This window comes from Muscardinus avellanarius (genome assembly GCF_963383645.1).
Source record: "Muscardinus avellanarius genome assembly, chromosome: 12".
Lineage (NCBI taxonomy): Eukaryota > Metazoa > Chordata > Mammalia > Rodentia > Gliridae > Muscardinus > Muscardinus avellanarius.
This window is the reverse complement of record NC_137798.1, coordinates 20,541,847-20,567,748: the sequence shown is the minus strand read 5'-3', so window position 1 is coordinate 20,567,748 and position 25,902 is coordinate 20,541,847. Positions and strand designations below refer to the sequence as shown.

Sequence of the window (25,902 nt, the reverse complement as noted above, 5' to 3'; positions counted from 1 at the left end):
CCACTAGCTGGGCATGGTGGCGCAGGCTTGTAATCCCAGCATTTGGGAGGCTGAGACCGGACAGCCTCAGCTATTTAGTGAGTGAAACCCTTTGCAACTTAGTGAGACCCTATTTCAAAATAAAGAATAAAAAATAGGGCAAGGGGTATAGTTCAAAGGTCAAATGCCCCTGGGTTCCATTCCCAGTCCAGCACACACACACACACAAAAAAAGTGTGTCATATCGATTTACCTACAACCCTTTTTATTTTATTTTGAAATAGGGTCTCACTAAATTCTTGAGCCTGGCCTTGAATCTGGGATCCTCCCATCTCAGCCTGCCAAGTATAGGATTACAGGTGTATGCCACCTCCACCAACTGTCAATTTAGATTTTTAATTGAGGCACAACACACATATAGTAAAATGTACATACTTTAAATATATAACAATGAATTTTTATATACATCTACCCTATGGAACCACCACCCAGATCAAGATTAATACAACTGTCTTTTTTTTTCTTCTTTTGGTGGTACTGGGGTTCCTGGAAGCCCTTTTACCTCCGAACTACACTCCCAGACCTATTTTTACATTTTTATTTGGAAACAGGGTCTCCTAAGCCAGCGCGCGAGGCTGGCTTTGAACCTGCGCGATCCTCCTGTCTCTGCCTCCCAAGCGCGAGGATTACAAGCGTGCACCACCATGCCCGGCAATACAACTGTCTTTCAACACTGTGTATTTCTGATTCCACTTACAAGATAGCTATGTACATTTTCAAACACACACACCTAATTTGGTTCTACATACTATTGGCTGTGGGGTGCCATCCCCTGGTGATTCTGCTGTACTACAACGTGGTTCCTTTCAAGAATGGTGCAAACAATAGATTTCCAAAATAAAAAAGTGCTAATGCAGATTCTGGTGCAGCTGGCAATTAAAGCAGCCAAACTGATATTTCTACTAAAATATAAAAAAGATCTGCCTTCCAAAATGAGGGTTTAAGACCAGGTGGATACTGGTATCATAAATATTTATAGTTAAATTGAGTATGTAACTTTCTGCTTGTGTATTTGGTATATAAAAAAAAAGTCTCAGGGCAGAATTGACACGAGAATATAAATTTTCTTGAAAATAATCTCTAGGTAAAAAAAAAAGTCATGTTGTTCAACCCCAGCAGGCCAATTCTGATCTCTGAAACATGGTACAATCCACTGGTGAGGAAGGCACAGTATAGTACACTGTCATAAACACAGAAAAAGCAAATGTTGATTCTTCATGGAAAACTTTCCAAAAAATCCTATTATTTGGATTTGGGTTGAGTCACAAACATAGACTAGGTATGTGTAAGACATCAATAGTTGTTAACATACTTAGTGAGGCTCTTTGCAACTCAGTGAGACCCTGTTACAAAATTAAGAATAAAAAACAGGGCTGGAAGTTTCACTCAGAGGTAGAATGCCCCTGGGTTCCATCCCCAGCACCACAAAAGAGAGGGAGGGAGGGAGAGAGGGAGAGAGGGAGAGAGGGAGAGAGGAGAGAGAGAGAGAGAGAATGTTAACAGCTAGCTATAGTAGCATACAACTATAATACCAGTGCTTAGGAGGCCACGCCAGGAGGATCACAGGTTTGAGGCCAGCTTCAGCAACTTAGCAAAACTCTCTCTCAAAAGGGGTGGGGGTGGGATGTAGTTTGGAGATAGAATGCCCCTGGGTTCAATTTTCAGTGATGGCGCACTTGTAATCCCAGTACTTGGGAGGCTGAGACAGGAGGTCCGCAGGTTTGCAGCCAGGCTTAGCTACTTAGTGAGGCTCTTCACAATTTAGTGAGACCCTGTTTCAAAATAAAGAATAAAAAATAGGACTGGGCCGGGCGTAGTGGTGCACGCTTGTAATCCCCGCACTTGGGAGGCAGAGACAGGAGGATCACACAGCTTCAAACCAGCCTCAGCTACTGAATGTGGTTCTCAGCAACTTGGTGAGATCGCGTTTCCAAATAAAATATAAAAAATAGGACTGGGGGTGTAGCTCAGTGGTAGAAGGCTCCTGGGTTCTCCCCCCAGTATCTCACACACACACACACACACACACACACACACACACACACACACACAAAGAGTTATTACTGACATTCCAACCAGGGAGTCTACCTGGATTTCAGCTGGTACAGTTTGATCAAACTGGAAAAAAGCAGCTAGATTTCTTTTCCCACCTCCCCCTAGCCGTTAGAATTTTTAGAAGAAAAAAAAAGCCATCTGACGTACATATGTAGATTTAGCTAGGCTATTCTAAGCCAGACATGAGAGACTCAGGTTGATGATGCATGTCAGAGTCAGGGGGTACAGGCCCTTAGCTTCCCTTTTCAGTATAAAAACATACTGGATACAGAAAAGCAGTTATTGGGAAATTATTTTTAATTTCAAAGGAGATCTGTTTCAGAGTAAGGGATGGCTCTTAAAGTTAGATGATGGATCAGAAGGTGAAAGGCATGGGGAATGAAAACATAACTCATTCAGAGAGAGAGAGAGAGAGAGAGAGAGAGAGAGAGAGAGAGAGAGAGAGAGAGAGAGAGGAGAGAGAGGAGAGGAGAGAAGAGCAGTATGGGTAGAACACAAGAAAGATCAAAGCCATGCCGGGTGTAGAGGCACATACTTATAATCCCAGTACTTGGATGGCTGAGATGGGAGAATTGCAGGTTGAAGGCTAGCCTCAGGAACATTTTAATGAGACCATGTTTCAGAATAGAGAGCAGAATAAGGCTGGGGGTAGAGCTGGGAGTTAGCATACCTCTGGGTTCAGCCTCCAGTACCAAAAAAGAAAATAACAACAACAGTAAAAAGATCAAATTCACATTGCAGTGGATTTTCTAGGACTGAAATGTTCAGCTTCACCCTTAAGGGCTCCTGGGAAATGTGAACCAGTGATACAAAGAAACCTCCACGGTCACTCAACAAGGCAAATGTTTACCTTTTGCAAAAAGGGTGTGCCATCAACAGAAGTCTGGTGAGCAAGCACGCCGAGCAGGAAGTTCGCCCAGTTTTAATCCCCAACACAGACTTATGTACTGGACTCCTATTTGTGGGAGTGTAGTTTCATAGTCTTACCTGATTGGCTAATTCATCTAGAACGGAATACCAGAGGAGAGGTTGACATTTGCAGTTTTCGGGAAACGATAACTTACAAAGAAACAGGAATTTATATAAGAGTACAAAACAGTGGTTTTACAAAATGGAGTTACTTTAAATGAAGCAAATCCTTTGATAGAAAATGTTTTATTATGTTCTCACAGGCAGGTGAGAGGAGACCTTGACTTCAGGAGTTGGTGGGGTGAGGGAGAGAGAATGGTAACCAGTACCGGGGTTCAGTTTGATAGGAGGAAAAACTTCCAGTGTTCTATAGAACAGTAGAGTAACTGTGGTTAACAATTTATGTTTATTTCATACAGCTGGTAAAGAGGATTGTGTGTGTGTGTGTGTGTGTGTGTGTGTGTGTGTGTGTAGTACTAGGAGTGGAACCCAGGGGTTTTCTACCTCTGGGCTATACTCCCAGACCTTTTTTATACTTTATTTGGAAACAGGGTCTCACTAAGTTGCTGAAAGCCTCACTAAGTAGCTAAGGCTGGCTTTGAACCTGTGCAATCCTCCTGTCTCAGTCTCCCAAGCGCTGGGATTACAAGCATGCACCACCACGCCCGGCAGAAGAGGACTTTTTAATGTTCCCAACACACACACACAAAAATGGTAGATATTTAAGGTGATGGATATACCATTTACTCTGATCTGATCATTATATATTGTATGCAAGTAGTGAAATGTCACACTGGGGGCTGAGAGCTATAGTTGGTAGTAGAGTGTTTGCTGACATGCACCAGGAACTGGGTTTGATCTTTAGCACTGCAAATAAATTAAACAAACAAATAAATGAATGAATAAATAAATAAATAAATAAATAAATACAAAAGAAGTCTGACAAAAGCAATTTGGACAATAGATTCTTTGTTTCTTTGTGTGTGTGTGTGTGTGTGTGTGTGTGTGTGTGTTTAAAGGTAAACTCAATACTTTCTATCTGTTTAATTTTTTATTTTTTTGATGGTACTGGGGGCAGAACCCAGGGGCTTTCTACCTCCAGGCTATACTCCCAGACCTATTTTATATTTTATTTGGAAACAGGGTCTCACTAAGTTGCTGAGAGCCTCACTAAGTAGCTGAGGCTGGCTTCGAACCTGTGTGATCCTCCTGTCTCAGCCTCCCAAGCACAGGGATTATAAGCGTGCACCACCACACCCGGCTACTTTCTATCTGTTTAGAGTAAGAGTTTTGGTGCCTGTAGGGAACATGGGCTCTATGTTATTTTCCTTTTGCTTTGTGAAGGAAGGCTAAGTAGCTCTGGAGATACTGAAGTGTCTTCTTATTCTGATTTAGACACAGCTTCAGCACTGGGTTTACATGTGCACATATATATGCATGTGTAATAACTTATGTTCATTTTTCTTGTACTTTAGGTAGAGAGATATTGCAAATTTTGTCACCCACTAACTAGTTTCAGAATGTCTTAAGGCTGGTAATGTATAGAGATTATATGATTACATGTAAGCATTTTATTCAAACTTTTGAATGTATTGATATATCTTTCATTATTGTGCTATGTCTAGACTATATATTATTGCCATTCTTTTGTAATTATGCCATTCTGTAACTGTTATATAATAGTAACAACTCTTAAATGTAAACTAAGATTTCTTTTTTCTTTTCTTTTTTCTTTTCTTCTTCTTTTTTTTTTTTTTTTTCTTTTGGTGGTACTGGGGTTCCTGGAAGCCCTTCTACCTCCGGGCTACACTCCCAGACCTATTTTTACATTTTTATCTGGAAACAGGGTCTCCTAAGCCAGCGCCCGCAGCTGGCTTCAAACCTGCGCAATCCTCCTGTCTCTGCCTCCCAAGCGCGGGGATTACAAGCGTGCGCCACCACGCCTGGCATAAACTAAGATTTCTAAAGGCTCACTAGAAATATGTTTGTGTGTATGTGTGTGTTATAAAGGATTGAACCCAAGGGCATTCTACTTCAGAGCTATACCCCTCCAGCACTCTTTATTATTATTACTATTTTTTATTTTCACGGTACTAGGGATTAAATTCAGGGGCTGAGGTATACCCCCATCCTTAGTTTTTATTCTTTATTTTGAAACAGAACTCATTAAGTTGTGGAGAGCCTCACTAAGTAGCCAAGGCTGGCCACGAATCTTCAATCCTCCTGTCTCAGCCTCCCAAGTACTGGGATTATAAACAGACACCATCACACCCGGCCTAGTTTTTATTTTGAAACAGGGTCTCACTAAGTTGCTAAGGGCCTTGATAAATTACTGAGGCTTGATTTGACCCTGCAATCCTTATATCTCAGCCTCCCAAATATTAGGATTACAGGTGTGCACCACCATACCAGGCTAGGGGTATGTCTTTCTAATAGGTCTTCCCAGTATTTTACATTTTTTGGATAGGGAGAAAAAGAAAACCAAAGCAGTGGAAGCTTAGTGAATGCCAAGGAAAAGGGTCCACTTGAGAAAGTAAATGATTTCATGTGCACATGTGATGCACACTGAAGATTCAGATGAGAAAGAAGGAGCTGGGCATGGTAACAGTGCTTAGGAGGCTCAGAAGGGGGGTCACAGGTTTGAAGCTAGCCTCAGCAACCCAATGAGACCCTGTTTCCAAATTAAAAATAAAATAGAGCCAGAAGACTATAGCTCAGAGGTAGGATGCTTCTGGTTCAATCCTCAGTGCCAAAAAAAAAAAAAAAAAAAAGAAAGAAAGAAAGAAGAAAATGGAAACACACTATACAAAGTTTTATTCCAATAAATGGTTATTACCAAGAATCTCTTAATGAAAAGGCTCTATTCAGGTCAAAGTATAAACTATGCACACATAGTCCTTTTTTTTTTTTCTCCTTTTCTTTCTTTCTTTCTTTCTTTCTTTTTTTTTTTTTTTTTTTTTTTTTTTTTTTTTGAGATGGGTTTTGGTATGTCACCCAGGCTGGCCTCAAGCTCACAGGCACTAGTGATTCTCTTATATCAGCCTCCCAAGAAGCTGGGAGTACAGGCGTGGGCTACACGACTGGCTTATGCGTGTGTGATTAATTCCACAATTACCACTGAAATTTCAAGACAGTTATTTTTAAAACAGAACACTGAAATTTAGAGTATCATTAGCATATCCAAAATGTTGAGAGCTGCATGGTTGATAAAAAGCAAATGGATATGAATTTCCAGAAAAGCCAAAAGGAACTTGCTTTTTTGCTGGGCGTGGTGGAACACACTGGTAATCCCAGTACTTGGGAGGCTGAGACAGGAGGATGGCAGGTTTGAAGCCAGCCTTCTCAATTTAACAAGGCCCTCTGCAACTTAATGAGACTCTGTTTCCAAATAAGAAATAAAATTGAAGCTGGGCGTAGTGAAGCATGCTTGTAATCCCAGTACTTGGGAGGCTGAGACAGGAGGATCCGGGTTCACAGACAGCCTCAGCTATTTAGTGAGGCCACTAATTTAGTGACTCCACAATTTAGTGAGACTCCGTTTCAAAATAAAGAATAAAAAATGGTGTGGGAGTGCAGCTTGGAGGTAGAATGCTCCTGGGTTTACTCCCAATACCACAAAGAAAGAAGAAAGAAAGAGAAGAAGAGAAGAAGAGAAGAAAGAAAGAAAGAAAGAAAGAAAGAAAGAAAGAAAGAAAGAAAGAAGAAAGAAAATAAAAGAAAGAAAAAATAAAAGAAAGAATTAGAAAATTGGGCTGTGTAGAGTGCCTCTGGGTTCAATCCTCAGTACCACTAAAAAAAAAACAAAAACAAAAACAAAAACAAAAACAAAAAACCAACTTGCTTCTTAGAACACCAGAGATAACCCTGGTTCTTTCCACAAAAACCTGGCATAAGCCTTAAAAAGGAAAGACTTATTTTGATTCCTGATTTCAGAGGTTTCAGTTGTGGTCAGCTGGCTTCATTGCCTTGGGCCTGTGATGAGGCAGAAAATCGTAGTAGAGAGGGCCTGGTGGGACAGAGCTAGGTATTACTTGGCGGCCCCAAAGGGGTGGGGGTGGGGACTTTATATCTAGGACCCACCCTTAGACTGGGTTCTACTGCCTCCAGTCTCCACCATCCCAACAGTCCATTCAGCTCCCAGCCCCTCAGTGGATCAGTCCATTGATAAGGTTAGAGTCCTCATACTCTAAGCGCCCAAAGCCCTGAGAATCAAGCCTTTGTTTCACACACAAGCCTCTGGGGGACACTCCAGACCCAAACTACAGCAGGTGGCATTCTTTTCTTTCATACTAAAGTTTTGTAAGTCAAGAATTCTGCCAGGCTGTGCATGGTGGCACATGCTTCTTGTAATTCCCGTACTTGGGAGGCTGAGATAGGAGGATCGCAGGTTTGCAGACAGTTTCAGCTACTTAGTGAGGCTCTCAGTAACTTAGTGAGACCCTGTTTCTAAATGAAATATAAAATAAGGCTGGGAGTGTAGCCCGGAGGTCAAAAGCCCTTAGGTTCCATTTCCAGCCTCTCTCTCTCTCTCTCTCTCTCTCTCTCTCTCTCTCTCTCTCTCTCTCTCTCTCTCTCCCTCCCTCCCTCCCTCTCTCCCTCCCTCTCTCTCTCTCTCTGACACACACACACACACACACACACACACACACAGAATTCTGCATTTAAACCAGGTGTGTGGTACATGTTTGTGATTCCAGTACTTGGGAGGTTGAGGCAGGAGGATCATAGATTCAAGACAAATAAATCTCAGCAACTGAAGACCTCCACAACTTAGTGAGACCCTGTTCCAAAGTAAAAAATAAACATAAGGCTGTAGCTCAGAGGTAGAATGCCTCGGGGTTCAATCCCTAGTACCCTCCTCCCAAAATAGCCAGGCATGGTGGCACACACTTGTAATCTTAGTACTTGGGAGGCTGAGACAGAAGGACCACAGGTTCATAGCCAGCCTCAGCAACTTAGTGAGGCCTTCTGCAACTTGGTGAGACCCTCTTTCACAATAAAGAATAAAATAGGGCGGGGAATATAGCTTGAATGTAGAATGCCTCTGGGTTCAATCCCCAGTATCACTCACACACACACACAAACACACACACACCACCACCACCACCAACAACAACAACAAAAAGAAGTGGTAGGGAGGGTAGATCATGATAAATTTTTAATCTTTCAAAGTGAAATATCAATAGATTCTATATAAACCTGATAAAACTTAGAGAAGAAAATGATATAAAACTAATACCAGAAACTGTAAACAGAAGTGATTTATGGAAAATAAATTACCAATTGGGAAGAGAAGGGAGGATTGAGCCAAGTAGGGAGATTTTATTTTTCATATTAAGCTTGTTTTATTCTAATTTTTATATTATGTGAATGTAGCACTTTTCTAATAAAAATTAGATTAATTAAAATAAATGAGGCTATTTCAATATACTTCACTGCCTCATTAATATTTATAAGACATAGTTAATAAAGAACTCATATTAAAATATGCTCATGGGCACTAGGTCTTTACTTTTAACTATTAAATCCTTTACCATTATATAAATACCTGCTAAAAATATTCAAATTGAGGACTGAAGATGTAGCTTGGAGGTAGAGTACTTGCCTAGCAAGCACAAAGCCAAGGGTTCAATCTCCAGTATCTCAAAAAAAGAAAGAAAAGGGGGGCCCAGGCATGGTTTGTAACCCCAGGATTTGGGAGGTTGAGATAGGAGGATTGCAGGTTCACAGCCAGCCTTAGCAACAAGAGGTCCTCCACAACTTAGTGTGACCCTGTTCCAAAGTAAGCAATAAAATAGAATACCTTTGAGGTCAATCTCCAGTAGCACAAAATAAGAAGAAAGAAAGAAAGAAAGGATGGAAGGAAGGAAGGAAGGGAGAAAGAAAGAAAGAAAGAAAGAAAGAAAGAAAGAAAGAAAGCTCTAGGAGGAAAAAAAAAAGCCTGAGTAGACCAAAATATTCAAATTAAAACAAACAAAAAATGACTTAGCCTACTACAGATGAACAGTTTACCCGAGAAGAAACACTTGAAAAGTAACTAGACAAAAACATTAACAAAAATTAATGAGTGACAAAGTAATATTAGTGAACAGGCAGTCTTTTTAGAAAATGAAATCACTCAGTTTTTTTTAAAGTCCTGTAATCAAGTAAAACTCTGTGTGTGTGTGTGTGTGTGTGTGTGTGTGTGTTGGTACTGGGAATTGAACCCAGAGCCATTCTCCCTCCACGAATACTCCCAGACTGATTTTATTTCTTATTTGAAAATAGGGTCTCAGTAAGTTACTGAAAGTCTCACTAAGTTGCTGAGGTTGTCCTTGAACCTGTGATCCTTCTGTCATAGGAAAAAAGATCACACTTGGGTGGGATGGCAGAGGTAGGGTGGGACAGGAGGGGGTGGGTGGCTTTCACTTTGTAAAGTATAAATTTTGCACTATTTGACTGGTATTTTTACATCTATTATAAAAGTAGTTCTGCCTCGTTATAAAGACTACAGAAATAAAGAAATAATTTGGTGATATAAAAAAGAAGCTTGATCCAACACTCATAGCCAACTAATTTACTCTATCTCCATATCGATTCCTTGGAAAGAGAATCTGACTTAATCCGAAAAAAGAAAAAAAGAAAGTTTGAGCCGGGCATGGTGACGCATGCTTGTAATCCCTGTATTTGAGAGGCTGAGACAGGAGGATCGCGGTTCGTGGACAGCCTCAGCTACTTAGTGAGGCCTTTTGAAACTCAGTGAGACCCTGTTTCAAAATAAAAAATAAAAAAGAGGGCTGGAAATGTAGCTCAGAGGTAGATTGCCTCTGGGTTCCATCTCCAGTACTGCAAAATAAAAAAATTAATAAGAACTTGAACAAAAATGATCACTTTAAAAATGTTAAAGGATAATTTATTATAGAAAAATTAAAAGCCGAGTGTGGTGGCACATGCTTGTAATCCCAGTATTTGGGAGACTGAGGAGAATAGCAGGTTCTAGGTGTGGTGGCACATAGGATTACACTTGTAATCCCAGCATGTGGGAGGCTGAGACAGGAGGATCTTGGTTCATGGACAACAATAAAAAATAGGGCTGGGGTGTAGCTTGGAGGTAGAATGCCCCTGGGTTCCATCCTGAGTACTGCAAAGAGTAAATAAATAAGTAATAAAATTTTTAAATTACCTAAATAGCTACCATAAAGAGAATGATTGATTTGTAATGTAGTAAATGATATATATGAAAACATAATGATTAATAAATTATTGCTGCAAAAAATTGTAATGAATTATGCATCTATTAAGTAAAACATTTCTTTTAAAGTAAGATGTGTTTTTTTTTTTTTTTTTTTTTTTTCAGTGCTGGGTATTGAACCCAGGGAATTCTACCTTCAAGCTACACCCCAGCCCTATTTTTAACTTACTTACTTTATTTATTTATTTATTTATTTATTTATTTATTTATTTATTTTTGGTGGTACTGGGGATGGAACCTAGGGACATTCTACCTCTGGGCTACATTCCCAGACTTGTTTTATATATTGTTTTGGAAATAGGGTCTCACTAAGTTGCTGAGAGCCTCACTAAGTAGCTTCGAACCTGCGCGATACTCCTTTCTCAGCCTCCCAAGTTCTGTGATTACAAGTGTGTGCCACCACACCTGCCTAATGAAACCTTATTTCAAAATAAAGTTAAAAATAGCTGGGTGTGGTGGTGCAGGCTTGTAATCCAAGTAAACCGGTCTCAGCTACTTAGTGAGGCTCTCAGCAACTTAGTGAGACCCTGTTTCCAAATAAAATCTAAAATAGGTCTGGGAGTATATCCCAGAGGTAGAAAGCCCCTGGGTTCCATCCCAGTACCACCGAGAGAGAGAGAGAGAGAGAGAGAGAGAGAGAGAGAGAGAGAGAGAGAGAGAGAGAGAGAGAGAGACAAGTCTTTCCTTGGCTCATGGTTTCCGTGCCCTAATGCCTTGGGTCTGTGATGGCATAATATATCATGGCAGGTGTGTGGCTGAGGAGGTCTGTTCACCTTGTGCAAACCAAGAAGCAAAGAGAGAAGGAGACACATGGCACCCAAGATCCCTGTTAAGGGCAGCTCCAGTGCCCTTACTTCCTCCAGCCAGCTGTCACCTCTTAGAGGTTTCATTGCCTCAGGATTCGGCCATCTATGGGCTGAACCCCTGAAACCATGAGCCAACGTAAACTTTACCTCCTCTGAGTTCTTCTTATCAGGTATTTGGGTCACAGAAATGGAAAACGAACTAAAACAAGGGGCTCTGGGTGTGGATAACTTCTGTAAGAGGAAAGAGGGGCATAGTGGGACAGAAGGCAGGAAATACGCACATGTACATTTATTTATTTATTTATTTATTTATTTATTTATTTATTTATTTATTTTAGTGGTACTGGGGTTCCTGGAAGCCCTTCGGGCTACACTACCAGACCTATTTTATATTTTTGAAACAGGGTCTCTTAAGCCAGCGCGGCTGGCTTCTAACCTGTGCGATCTTCCTGTCTCTGCCTCCCAAGTGCGGGGATTACAGGTGTGCGCCACCACGCCCGGCGTTGCACATGTACATTTAGCTAGCTTGTTTCTACTCTGAAACACATCACAGTCTCAGTTTCCCCAGCACCCTTCCAGGCCAATGATTGTTCCTCAGTTTCCAGTCTCAGCTTGAGAAAGTTCATGATGCAAAAGAGCAGTCGATTTTAATTCTAAAGGAGATGTTTCATTACCTCGGGGATTGGGTTTACACTGAATAATTTCAAAGGGTCTGGGGATCTGGAGTGGCTCTGGGCTGGTGCTGCCATGAAGCAGAGGCAGTTTAACAATTGGGGTTTCTTAGGACTCTGTTCCAGAGCTGACAGAAATAAAGCAGAACTGGGATGTCACTGGAAAAAGCTCAGTGGCCACTCCAAAGGAGAGAAGATGCATAGCAGGAGGAGAAAGATTGATTATGTAGCCTTGGCTTCCTCTCATCAGAAACACTTTTTTTTTTTGGACGGGGATGTTAGCTCATGCTTGTAATCCCAGTACTTGGGAGGCTGAGACAGGAGTATTATGCAGGTTCGAAGCCAGCCTCAGCTACTTAGTGAGGCTCTCAGCAATTTAGTGAGACCCTGTTTTCAAATAAAAATAAATAAAATAAAATTTTATTTTTAGGTTCTGTTAATAGTGTTATTGTCTGTTTCCTTGGGAACTAGAATGTAAAAACCTCTTATTTGAAACTCTGGGCTAGGAATTGAGGCTGTTCCCCATGTCAAAGTGACCCACAAGAGTGGACGTGGTAGTACACACTTCTAATCCTAGTATTTAGGAGGCTGAGACAGGAAGATCGAGGTTTACTACCAGCCTCAGCGATTTAATGAGACCCTGTTTCAAAATTAAAAAAATAATTTAGGGTTGGGGTATAGCAAAGATATAGAACACCCCTGGGTTCAATCTCCAGAAGCAAAAACAAAACAAAACAAAAAACCCCAATGTGACTCAAGATTTTTTTTTTTTTTTTTTTTTTTGGTGGTACTGAGGATGGAACCCAGGGGCCTTCTACCTCCAGGCTACACTCCCAGACCTATTTTATATTTTATTTGGAAACAAGGTCTCTTAAGCTAGATGAGGCTGGCTTCGAACCTGTTCGATCCTCCTGTCTCAGCCTCCCAAATGCGGGGATTACAAATGTGCGCCACCACGCCCGGCCTTGAGGCTCAAGATTTTGCCCCCCCTTTTTTTTTAATTTAAAATTTAAACCTTTTATCTCAGCCTTCTAATAGAAGTACTGGGATTACAGGCATGTGCCACCACCACACCTGGTTTATGTGAACATGTTGCAGTCTTGTGGATACAGCTGTTGCTCCAGATAGGAGCAAGAATCCTTTCCTTGGAAGAATTGCTTAGAGATTTTTAGAGAGGACACAATTCACAATTCATCATCATCCCAATGAGACCATGCCCATTTTAAACATGTTTGGTCTAGCCCAGTGTGGTGGTGTGTGCCGGTGGACTACCTGCAAGTTTGAGACAGGAGTTTGTTTGAACCAAGAGTTCTAAGCAAGCCTGGATCAATGTATGTAGAATTAAGCTCCATAAAAAACCATAAATGTTAGATAACATGTTATCTAACTTGATAACTCTCATGCATTCTAACTCTGAGCTATACCTAACCTTATTTTATTTTTTATTTGAAAACAGGGTCTCATTAAATGTTTGAGGGCCTCTCTAAATTGCTGAGGCTGACCTCAAATCAAACCTTTTCTTTTCTTTTTTTTTTTTTTTTTTTTGTGGTACTGGGGATGAAACCCAGAGGCATTTTACCTCTGAGCTACACTCTAGGCCTAGTTTTTATTCTTTATTTTGAAACAGGGTTTCTTTTTTATAATTTTTTTTATTGGAAAACAGGGTTTCTGAGTTGCAGAGAACCTCACTATGTAGCTGAGGCTGGCCGCAAACCACGATCCTCCCATTTTAGCCTCCCAAATGCTGGGATTACAAGCATGCACCATCAATGCCTGGCTTGTGACGATAATTTAACGCAAACCTGTGAAGAAACAGCAGGGTTGGGGGTCAAACTCAGGGCCTTATGTGCATGCTAGGCAAGTACTCTACCACAGAGCTACATCCTCAAGCCACTATTAAACATTTGAAGCAAAGAGTCTTTCCTATCTCCACAGTAATGTGGATATTATAATTTTGGTCTGTTCTTGTTCATTTTCAGCAGTGAACAGACACTGTACTTTTCATTAAACACTACATCACATGCTTTTTTTTTTTTTTTTTTTTTGGCAGTACTGGGGATGGAACCCAGGGACATTCTACCTCTGAGCTACACCCTCATCCCTATTTCTTTTTCTTTTCTTTTTTTTTTTTTTTTTTTTTTTGTGTGTGGTGGTACTGGAGATGAAACCCTTCTACCTCCAGGCTATACTCCCAGACCTATTTTTGTATTTTTTATTTGGAAATAGGGTCTCTTAAGCCAGAAAGACTGGCTTTGAACCTGCGGGATCCTCCTGTCTCTGCCTCCCAAGCAAGGGGATTACAAGGGTGCGCTACAACACCCGGCTTATTCTTTGTTTTGAAACAGGGTCTCACTGAATTGCAAAGGGCCTCACTATGTAGCTGAGACTGTCCACGAACCATGATTCTCCTGTCTCAGCCTCCCAAATACTGGAATTACAAGTGTGCGCCACCATGCCTGGCCCCGGCCCTATTTTTTATTCTTTATTTTGAAATAGGGTTTCACTGAGTTGCAAAGGACCTCACTAAGTTGAGGCTGTTCGAGAACTGCCATCCTCCTGTCTCAGCCTCCCAAATGCTGGGATTGTAAGCATGTGTTAACCACACCCGGCTTTCATATACATTTTTCTATGTTGTGATTTGGCATTTGTGGTTATTATTTTCAGCAACTGCATAACATCCCATCAAATAGATTAGACTCTTTACTAAAGTATTTCCTCATCGTTGACATTTAAATTGCTTTCAGTTTTTCATTGTGAGGAAACTGGTGAACTTCTTTAGGCATATGATTTTATGATGACTTGTCAGATATGGCATTATGGGGTCAAAAGGGCTCTGAAGTTTCTATGGCTCTTGGCACATACAGCCAAATTGTTTTGAAAAGGATTATGTTAATCTAGTGTCACCAGCTATGTAAAAATAACTCAACATACACCTGCATTAAATGTTATAAATATGATCTGACATAATTTCCCTGCCACATAGAAGATCATTAACTTATTTATAGCATTCTTCTTTTTATATGTGAAGAGTCATTTTCCTTAAAATATGTAATGAAATTATATATATATACATTTTTTTGTGTGTGTGGTACTGGGGTTCCTGGAAACCCTTCTACCTCCAGGCTACACTCCCAGAGATATTTTATATTTTTATTTGGAAACAGGGTCTCTTAAGCAAGCGCGGCTGGCTTCGAACCTGCGCGATCCTCCTGTCTCCGCCTCCCAAGCGCGGGGATTACAAGCGTGTGCCACCACGGCAAGCTGGAATTATATATTTTTAAGTATCACTGCTACCTCTTTTCCACAGCCTCTTTCTTGACAGTTTTTTAATTTCAGAGTTTTTATGATTACAATAACTGCTGATTCATTAATTTTCAATACTGAGACACATCCTGATTTTAGGTCATCATTATTTTAGGTTACAGTATATCATGAATGTTGCACAGTTAAAATATTTACAGAAAGGATAATAATTCTGTAGACCTGTACTCATTAACTTTAAAATGTTTCATTAATTGGGAAAAAATCTTGTCCTTCTGATGGTAAAAATCTCAACTAAGTTAATTGTGTGATCTTTGCCAGTTTTATTACCTGGTTTGGCCTAGAAGAGTTTAAAATGATATAGATGAATAAAATTCCATAGAAGTCCAATAACTGCTTTTATTCCAGAAATTCAACTATTTTCTCCATTTCTTTCTATCGCTATCTTATTTGTTGAAACTACTAGCATATTTTATGAATTAATGAATTATTTCAAATAAATAATTACCTCCTGACAATCACTGTCAAAAAACATTTTTAAAGAACTTAGCATCAGTAGAGCCTAGTTAGTAATTTTGGAAAGATCACAAACGAACTTATGATGTTACTTACAAATTAAAAATACTTGAACAAAAACAGCAGCTTTTATTCTTACCGAGTTTTACAGTTTTCAGAATGTTGTCATATGCACACATGCATTATTTCCATTGCATCCTCCCCACAACTCTATTGGGTACATATTTAGATGTCATCATTCCCATAATTTACACGTGGGAAAACTAAGGTTTGGGGCCACCATGAAGTGATTTGTCCAAAAATAAATACTAAAGCTGGGTGTGGTGGCGCATGCTTGTATTCCCCGCGCTTGGGAGGCTGAGACAGGAGGATCACACGGGTTCAAAGCCAGCCTCAGCTACTTAGTGAGACCCTGTTTCCAAATAAAATATATATTAAAATATATATAATATATATTAAATATATATTAAAATATATAGTATGTTATATATATATATATAATATAAAATATATATTTAAAAAAAAGGTCTAGGGGTATAGCCCGGAGGTAGAAAGCCTCTGGGTTCCACCCCCAGTACCACCAAAAAATAATATAGAAGAAATGAATCTTTAGTCAGGTAATTGGAATTCTGTAGGCCACTCTAGATAATTAGACAAACAAACAAATAATTAAATAGGGATGGGGGTCTGGCTCAGAGGTAGAATGCCTCTGGGTTCAATCTGCAGTAATACACACATGTGCGTGTGCACACACACAGACACACACATTATATTTGTAAAAATCTCTAATTGACAAGATTTTGTATAGCCTCTATCCCTTATTTTCTCCACACACTCATTTTCTATATATTGCTATTTTCTAGAGACTTTAATTCCTAGTTATTTTTGGTTTTTTGTGGGTTTTTTTGTTTTTTTGTTGTTGTTGTTGTTGTTTTTTGGTGGTATTGGCGGTGGAACCCAGAGGCTTTCTACCTCCAAGCTATACTCCCAGACCTTTTGTTTTTAATATATTTTATTTGGAAACAGGGTCTCACTAAGTTGCTGAAAGCCTCACTAAGTAGCTGAGGCTGGCTTCGAACCCGTGCGATCCTCCTGTCTCAGCCTCCCGAGTGCAGGGATTACAAGCGTGCGCCACTACGCCTGGCTAATTCCTAGTTTTTATAAATATATGTTCTCTTTTTTTTCTTTGGCCTTAGAATGTTTGAAACAACCAAAAACATCACAAAAGTATTTTCTTTGACTGTGGTTGTTATTTTTCTATCTGTATTTTCTAGAGATCTTAGTTGCTGCTATATAGGAGCAGGCCAAATTTGTATAATCCCAGCCTTTGGGAGGCTGAGACAGGAGGATCGCGGTTCTGGGACAGCCTTTGCTACTAAGTGAAGCCCTTTGCAACTCAGTGAGACCCTGTTTCAAAATAAAGAATAAAAAATAGGGTTGGGGTTGCAGTTCAGAGGTAGAATGTTCCTGGGTTCCATCTCTAGTACCACAAAAAGAAAGAAAGAACAAAAGAAAGAAAGAAAGAAAGAAAGAAAGAAAGAAAGAAAGAAGGGAGGGAGGGAGGGAGGAATGAAAGAAAGAAAGGAAGAAAGAAAGAAAGAAAGAAAGATCTTATTAAGTTGCTAACAAGCCTCACTAAGTTGCTGAGGCTGGCTTTAAAACTGCGATCCTCCTATCTCAGCCTCCCAAGTACAAGGATTACAGACCTGTACCACCACGCCCAGCTATAATAAGGATGTGATTAGTCTTAGAGTAATTTCAGCTGAACGGTAGTAGCAAAAAAGAAAATATAATGAATTAAAACTTCATTGGGAATTAACTGAAACACAGAATTAGGGTTTCCATGATGGAAAGGAATCTGAAGATTAATACAGTCCCACAGCTAATTAAATACCAGACCCAGTTGAGCATAGTGACACATGCCTATAATCCCAGCTACTCAGGAGACAGAGGCAGGTGGATCATTTGAGCCCAGGAGTTTAAGGCCAGGTTGGGCAACTGTGGAGATCAGGCTATGCCTAACTCTGAGTTATACCATGATATATATAGAACAGCAGTTTTTAGGCTGTGCATAACCTTGAATCACTATTTTGTAAAGCAGTAGTTTGCCATGGGTTACTCCATTCGAGAACAAGTGCTGAGGTAGAATGACTCTACACCTTATTCTGTACAAGTTAACACCACCTGTGCAGCACAACCATAAGGCGCAATTAATGAGTTAATTTTACTAATACGTAATGACCACCTGTGAATTTATCAAATTAAATCAGTAACACATGGAAGGGGCGGGCACTATCACGGAAGTGTTGGATAAAGTCCCTCCAATCAGAGGCTCAATCAGAGGCTCATGCGGGAGGTCTGAATTTGCAGGTCGTGATTGTAGGCGTTTTTGCTCCGGAGGCGACCGAAGTCGTCCGGAAACCGAGCATTCCTTTACTTTTAGTTCTGCTGAGGTTTCCCAGAAGAAGGTGCCGCAGGTAGGTGAGGGTGGCGGCGGGGAGGACGCCGGCCCGCTTCGGGGACGGCGTGAGCAGCGGGGAGGCTGCGGGGTCCGCGTCGCCCGCCCTCCCGCCTGAGGGCGCGGAGCTGCGAGGTGCCAGTGTGTGTTGCTCTCGCTTCACTGCCGGGGCTTGATTGGCCTCGGTGGCACCGGGCTTCCCGTGCGGGACGTTTGGCATCTCTGCTGTTGACACTGGATTCCAGTCGCTCCTCCCAGACTCGGTGACGACGAAAAACACCCAGTGGCGAAGGTCCGAGCAAGCCCGAGCATCGCATTTAGACTTTCAAGGGGGAAGGAACTCCTGGCAGCAGAAGAACTTAGATGTACGTGTGTGAGAGCCAGGTTGCCTGGCGTGGGATCCACCACCCAAGCCAGATGCGGGCAGTTGATGTGCCCCATCTCTACAATGACAGTAATAGTAAGCCGCTTTTTAGGGTTTCTGGGAACATTAAGTATGCCTTTAGTGTTATTTCTCTCCTCTATTTTATTAAAGTAATAGCCGAGCGTGGTGGCAGGCGCCTGCAATCCCAATACCTGGGAGGCGGAGACCCGAGGGTCTCAGGGTCAAGGCAACTTAGCTAGACACTGTTTCAAAGTAAAAAAAAAAAAAAAAAAAAAAAAAAGGCTGGTTGTGTAGGTCGGAGGTAGAATGCCCCAGGGTCAATCACCTGTGCCATCAACAACAACAACGCTGGGCGTGGTGGCGCACGCTTGTAATCCCGCGCTTGGGAGGCTGAGACAGGTGATCCTGTTCGAAGCCAGCCTCAAGCTACTTAGTGAGGCTCTCAGCAACTTAGTGAGACCCTGTTTCCAAATAAAAATATAAAATAGGTCTGAGAGTATAGCCCAGAGGTAGAAGGCCTCTGGGTTCCACCTCCAGTACCACCAAAAAAAAAAAAAGCTTTCAGATAAGCCAGGTGTGGTGGCTCACGCTTATAATCCCAGATAAGCCAGGTGTGGTGGCTCGCGCTTATAATCCCAGATAAGCCAGGTGTGGTGGCTCGCGCTTATAATCCCCGAGCTTGGGAGGCAGAGTTCAAAGCCTTGCTGGTTTAGGAGACCCTGTTTCCAAATAAAAGAGCATAAAATAGGTCTGGGAGTGTAGCCTGGAAGTAGAAGGGTTTCCAGGAACCCCAGTACCACCACCAAAAAAAAAAGCTTTCAGATAGAACCTGGTGGAGCTTTATGGAGGGCAGTGTGTCTGAAGAGGGCATGGAAGCTCCACACTAATTTATACATACCTTGTCCTGTCCATCTCTTCATATGTATCCTTTATCACATGCTTTATAATAAAGCGGTAGTTGCGAGTAAGCATTTCCCTGGGTTCTGTGAGTTGCTATAACAAATTAGTTCAATATGAGGAGAGGGCATGGGCACCCTGATATATAGCTGAGAAGTCAGTAGCACGGGTAAAACAACCTGGGGCTGGCAGTTGGCACTGGATGTGGAGAGCAGTCTTGTGGGACTGAGCCCTTAATCTGTGGGATCTGACATCATCTCAAGGTTGATAGGATCAAAATTGGATTATTTGTCTGATAATCAGAAGTTTGAGAGAACTGGGGATATAGCTCAGTGATACACTTGTCTACTTGTCTAGTGTGCACAGAGCGCTGGATCCAATCTCCAGTATCACAAAACAAAAATCAGAAATTCTTGTGTTTGAGAATATAGAGGTAGAATCTTAGTTTATGTTCTGGAGTGCCTGTCACTTTTTTACAAGCTGGGCGCGGTGGTTCTTGCTTGTAATCCTAGTATTTGGGAGGCTGAGACAGGAGGATGGCAGGTTTGCAGCCAGCCTCAGCTACATAGGCCCTCTGCAACTTAGACCATGTTTCAAAATAAAGAATAAGCCGGGTGTGGTGGCGCACGCTTGTAATCCCCTCGCTTGGGAGGCAGAGACAGGAGGATCGTGCTTGCGCTGCTGGTTTGGAGCCAGCCTCGCTGGCTTAAGAGACCCTGTTTCCAAATAAAAAAATATAAAATAGGTCTGGGAGTGTAGCCCAGAAGTAGAAGGGCTTCCAGGAACCCCAGTACCACACACACAAAAAAAATAATAAAAAATAAGGCTGAGAGTATTATTCGGAGGCAGAATGCCCCTGGTCCATACCTGGTACCACAAAAAAAAAAAAAAGAAAGAAAAGAAAAGAAAAAAGGAGAAGAAGAAGAAGGAGAAGAAGAAGAAGGAGAACAACAACAACAACAACAACAAGGCTTCCTGCATTTATCACTGGAGGAAGGTTAAAGAAACTGCTTTGTATACAGTTGTTTTTTTTCTTATTTTTACCTTTCCTTCTTCCAGTGTTCTTTATGGTAAATTTGGCCATATTCTAGGCTGTAGTTTTTCTAGGTTTCATCTGTTGAATAAGTTTCTATTTAGAACTCACAGTAGGTTATACCATCTTGTCCTTTGAAAACCCCTTTTCCGGTATTCATTGTCTCACATTTGTTCCTTGTGTATTTTAAGATTTTTTTATTTTAAAAGCTCTCAAGAAGCTGAACTGCAATCTTAATGTGTGTGTGTGTGTGTGTGTGTGTGTGTGTGTGTGTGTGTGTGTAACCCAGGGGTGGAACCCAGGGGCATTCTACCTCTGAGCTATACCCCCAACCCTATTTTATCCTTTTATTTGGAAACAAGGTCTCACTGAGTTGTGAGAGCCTAAGTTGCTGAGGCTGGCTACAAACCTATAATCCTCCTGTCTCAGCCTTAGTCTAGGTGCTGGAATTACAGGCGTGCACCACCATGCCCAACTTAATTTTTTTAATAATAAAAAGATGGAAAGCTATACAACTTCAAAATCTTTAAAGTTACAACTAGTATATACAAGAGATTCAAGTTAGCTGGGAACAGCGGTGCACGTTTGTAATTCCAGTACTTGGGAGGCTGAGACAGGAGGATCACAGGTTCATGGCCAGCCTTAGCTACTTAGTGAGGCCCTCTGCAACTCAGTGAGACCCTGTTTCAAAATAAAGAATAAAAATTAGGGCTGGGCTTGTAGCTTGGAAGTAGAATGCCTCTGGGTTCCATCCCCAGTAATGCAATAAATAAATAAATAAATAAATAAATAATGAAAAAATAAAGCCGGGCACAGTGGCGTAAGCTTGTAATCTCAGTGCTTGGGAGGCTGAGACAGGAGGATCGCACAGGTTCAAAGCCAGCCTCAGTTATTTAGTGAGGCTCTCAGCAACTTAGTTGAGACCCTGTTTCCAAATAAAGTATAAAATAGGTCTGGTAATATAGCACAGAGGTAGAAGAGCCCCTGGGTTCCACCCCCAGTACCACAAAAAAAAAAAGAAAAAAAAATCCATGTAAGTTGGTTTCTATCTTTTGTTTCCCTGACAGGATGTCTTCCTCACGTTTACCCATTCGTCACAGAAAAGATTTAAGTACTGAAATGATAAGAACTAAAATTGCCCATAGGAAATCATTGTCTCAGAAAGAAAACAGACATAAGGAATATGAACGGAATAGCCATTTTGGTTTGAAAGATGTCAATATTCCAACCTTGGAAAGTAGGCTTCTTGATGAATTAGATGAGACATCTCAAGAGCTTGTTCCAGAAAAGGCCAGTATCAAGCCAAGTAAGTAAAGTTCTTTAAGTGCTTTTAAGAGTAAGTAAAAGTTGATTTCATGCCTATGGGGGGCAGGGGGGACTGGCCAGAAAAATAAAATTTTGAAATATCATTCTAAATAACTGATATTTTCTACAACTAAATCCTGACCATTTAAGGACAGGACTGACGGGGCAAGGTGGCACATGCCTGTAATCCCAGTACTTGGGAAGCTGAGGCAGGAGGATCACAGGTTTGAGGCCAAAAGTAAAATAATCTTTAAAAATAAAGGCTGTAAGGGAATTCACCTATGGGATATTGTGGCATTTTATTTATATTGTCTTAGAGGAAGCCTAAAGTCTTTACTTTTGGAGCTTGTGTAAGTTTTGACAAGATAAATTGATAAGCATTAAAATAGAATGATTAAATAATCTTTGAAATAAAAATACTCTGCTAATGGAAACATTACTTAGAGAAAAGAGCCAAGGAAACGCCGGGCGTAGTGGCGCACGCTTATAATCCCCTAGCTTGGGAGGCGGAGACGGGAGGATCGCTCAGGTTCGAAGCCAGCCTCGTGCGCTGGCTTAGGAGACGCTGTTTCCAAATAAAAATGTAAAAATAGGTCTGGGAGTGTAGCCCGGAGATAGAAGGGCTTCCAGGAACCCCAGTACCACCAAAAAAAAAAAAAAAAAAAGAAGAAGAAGAAGAAAGAAAAAAAGAAAAGAGCCAAGAATTCATCCTTGCAGTTTGCCCAAAAGGAATTTTGGCAATTAGGGTTGTAATCTCAGTAATCGGGAGACTGAACCTGGAGGATTTCAGGTTCCAGATAGAGTCAGCAGTTTATTGAGACTCTCAGCAATCTAGTGAGACCTTGTTTCAGAAGAAAAATAAAAAAAGGACTGGGGGTATAGCTCAGAAATCAAATGTCCCTGTGTTCAATCCCTGGTACTACAAAAAAGAAAAGAAGAAACAGCTAAAGAAAAAGGAATAATTTCAGAAAGATGAAAATAAAGTATCTTAGAAGGCAAGGAACATACAGGGAAGGAGGAAAAATGAGCAATGGCTTTTGCATTTAACCAAGAGTCACATCTATTGTTTATAGAGCAGGCATTAGGAGCTGGCATGATTTTGATAAAAGAGAATTAGAACTGTTGAAGATTTTGTTTTTGCTTTTGATAGGAGTGATTTGCTTTTGATATTAGTGTGTGAAGGTCAAAAGAAGTGGGCTGGTAGTCTAGGCGAAAGGAGAGAAAATAAATCTTAGGTTTTGGGAGGAAATGAAAAAGTGATATAGAATGCCTTGAAAGAGCCACTTTTTTTTTTTTTGTGCCTGTAAACAAAAGTTATGGAGTAGTTATTTACTAAATTGTAAAAGACTGAGGAATGGTTTTGGGTGGTGTGGTAAAATTAAGAGTTCAGATTTCGGACATGTTTAGTTTATGGTGCCTACTGGACATATAAGGGAAGATGATGAAAGCTAATTGGATACACAGGATGAGTTAGGGGGAGTCTGAGCTGGAGATAGGAATTCCGGAGGTGTTGACTGTAACCTGTTGTTTGAAGCTCTAAGACTATGTGATTATCCAGATTTCGGGTATGGAGAAAATAGAGAAAAGAGTGGAGCGCTTTAATATTTGGAGCCCGGATGTGAGTGGAAACTAGCAAAGAACTGGTGATCGAGGCTATTTTCTAGCCTTGGTCTATGAAGGACATCCTTCTCCAAAGAAATATTTTTTCTTATTTTGTGGTACCTGGGATTGAACCCAGCGCTTTGTGCATAACAGGTAAACATTCTATTGCTGAGCTATATGCTGAGCCTCCAAAATAAATTTTTTTTCATAGTACTGGAGATTGAATGCCAGGATGTCCTACCGCTGAGCTACCCCCAGCACTTCTTTTTCTATTTTGAAACAGTCTTGCTAAGTTGTTGAATCTGGCCTCAAACCTATGATCCTCCTGTCTCTGCCTCCCAAGTACTGGGATTACAGGTTTGTGTCACGAGCAAGAATCTTTAAGGCTTGTTGCTTATAGGGAAAGACAGGTGAAGTGGTTCTTTCCACAGTTATAGTTCAAGTGATTCTACTTGAAATGATTGGTACATTAATTTAGTATATTTTGAGATGTCATATCCTTAGCTCCTTCAGTAGGACAACTGACTTTTTTGTCAGTAAGACAATGGCATGAAAAGAAGGGTAGGGAGGAGGATTTGTTTATATGAAAAAAATCAAAGACATGGTGGGCACCAAGTACTCTGTGCATGTGTGACATTGTCAACATGATTTACATTATGATGTGAGACTAATCCGCCAATGAAAGCAAAAAAAAATAAGACATCCAAGTAAAATGTAGATCTTGCTTGGCTCCTGATCAGTTCTTTTAAACTGATGGTTTATTTTATTTTATATGTATTTTTTGCGGGTCTGGAGATGGAATCCAGGGGCATTCCACCTCCGAGCTACACCCACTGCCCTATTTTTTATTTATTTTGAAACCGGGTCTCGCTGAGTTGCAGAGGGCCTCACTAAGTAGCTGAGGCTGTCCACGAACCGTGATCCTCCGGTCTCAGCCTCCCGTATGCTGGAATTACAAGCGTGTACCACCACGCCCGGCTAAACTGATGGTTTAAAAAGAGACCTTTTTTGAGGGGGAAGTGGCTGAGACCTCTTGAAACACAGAGGTAAGATTAAATCTGGGCTCTAATAGACAGTAGGAAATGACTGCTAATTTTGTTAGGTGTGATCATGGTATTGTAGTTATGAAAGGACATGTCTGTTTTTTCGAGAGGTATTCTAAATTACTTAGGGATGAAATCTTGTGAATAGAATAGAATAGAATTTGTTTCTTAAAAGAAAGTAAATGCAGCAATTTTTTTTTTTTTTGAGTTACTGAGGATTGAACCCAGAGGCATTCTACCTCTGAGCTATACCCCAGTTCTATTTTTTATTCTTTATTTTGAAACAGGGCCTCACTAAGTAGTTGTGGCTGAGCTGGAGGAATCTGTGATCCTCCTGTCTCAGCCGCCCAAGTATTGGAATTACAAGCATGTGCCATCATGCCTGGCTCAGCAAAATAGTCTTAATTATTAAATCTAAGTGATGGCCAGGCCTGGTGGTGCATACTTATAATCTCAGCGCTTAGAAGGCTGAGACAGGAGGATTACACAGGTTCAAAGCCAGTCTCAGCTACTTAGTGAGGCTGTCAGCAACTTAGTGAGACCTTGTTTGCAAATAAAATGTAAAATAGGTCTGCGAGTATAGCCTGGAGGTAGAAAAGCCCCTGGGTACCGTACATACACAAAAATAAATAAATAAATAAATCTACGTGACGGATGAATACAGGTTCATTATGTTCTACTTGTGTTCATATTTCAAAATTGTCATAGTTTAGAATAAGGGGTGGATGTAAGGAGAACTGGAAATGGAGATAGAGATAGCTCAAAGTGTTTAGACTTAAACTGAACTAGACAGAGAAGCATTAGCTAGGTGAGGTTGTGGGTGGGGGGATACTACTGCATGTCTGTTACACCAGGATGGTAACAGTTCAGTAGAGAGTGAGAAGCTACCTGCTAGAAGAATGCCCTTGAAGTGAGAAGGAATTGGATTTTCTCTTATTATAAAATAACACTTATAAATGTAGTAATTATCCCAAAACATGGTGGTTTAAAACAACAGTATTTATTATTACACAGAATTTTTGTGGGACAATCATTTGAGTGCAGCTTAGTTAGGTGGTTCTGAAGGTAGCATGAAGATGTCCTCTAGAGATCAATTTGAAGGCTTGACTGAGATTGGAGGGCATGCTTCCATGATGCCGGACTCACAGGACCAGCAAGGTGATGCAGCTTCTCTTAGGAGGCCTTAGTTTTTTGTCACATGAACATCTCCGTAGGGTTACCTGAGTCTTCTTCAGCTTCCACATAGCTGCTGGTTTCCCTTGGAGCCAGTGATCCAAGAGACAGCAAGGCAAAACCGTCTAATTTTGGAAATCATACTTCATCACTTTATATTCTTATAGGCTATAGAGACCCACCTTGTTCCTTATGGGAGGGAACAGCACAAAGGCATGGCTACCAAGAGGTGAGACTAGAGGTCAGCTTGAAGGCTGGCTCTCACACAAGCTAACTAATTTTCAAGTGAAGAAGTTCAGGCCTAGCACATAGCCAGCAGTTAATAAATATTTGAACAAGTGAAGGCGCACAAGAGATAAAATCTTAAAAAAAACTGGAGGTTGAAATAATTTAGGGGCTAGATTATTAAGGAACTAACAAGTTATTAAAAGTACTAAAGCTGGGCCTGGTGTCACATACTTATAATCCTAGTTCTTGGGAGGCTGAGATAGGAAAATTGTAGGTTCAAGGCCAGCTTT

General features: G+C 40.9%; 1 protein-coding gene and 1 pseudogene across 2 annotated transcripts in view; one reads left to right on the top strand and one right to left on the bottom strand.

Annotated features, from left to right (window-relative positions):
- Positions 1–25,902, bottom strand: part of LOC308271346 (UDP-glucuronosyltransferase 2B31-like) — a 138,783-nt pseudogene that overhangs the window by 24,027 nt on the left and 88,854 nt on the right. The window lies entirely within an intron of this gene.
- Positions 21,330–25,902, top strand: part of LOC308271510 (disks large-associated protein 5-like) — a gene marked incomplete at both ends in the record, with an annotated part of 45,114 nt that continues 40,541 nt past the window's right edge. Inside the window, one exon of the mRNA XM_080707901.1 lies at positions 21,330–21,567. Coding sequence (XP_080564027.1) covers positions 21,330–21,567 — 238 coding nt within the window. The remainder of the gene's footprint in view (positions 21,568–25,902) is intronic.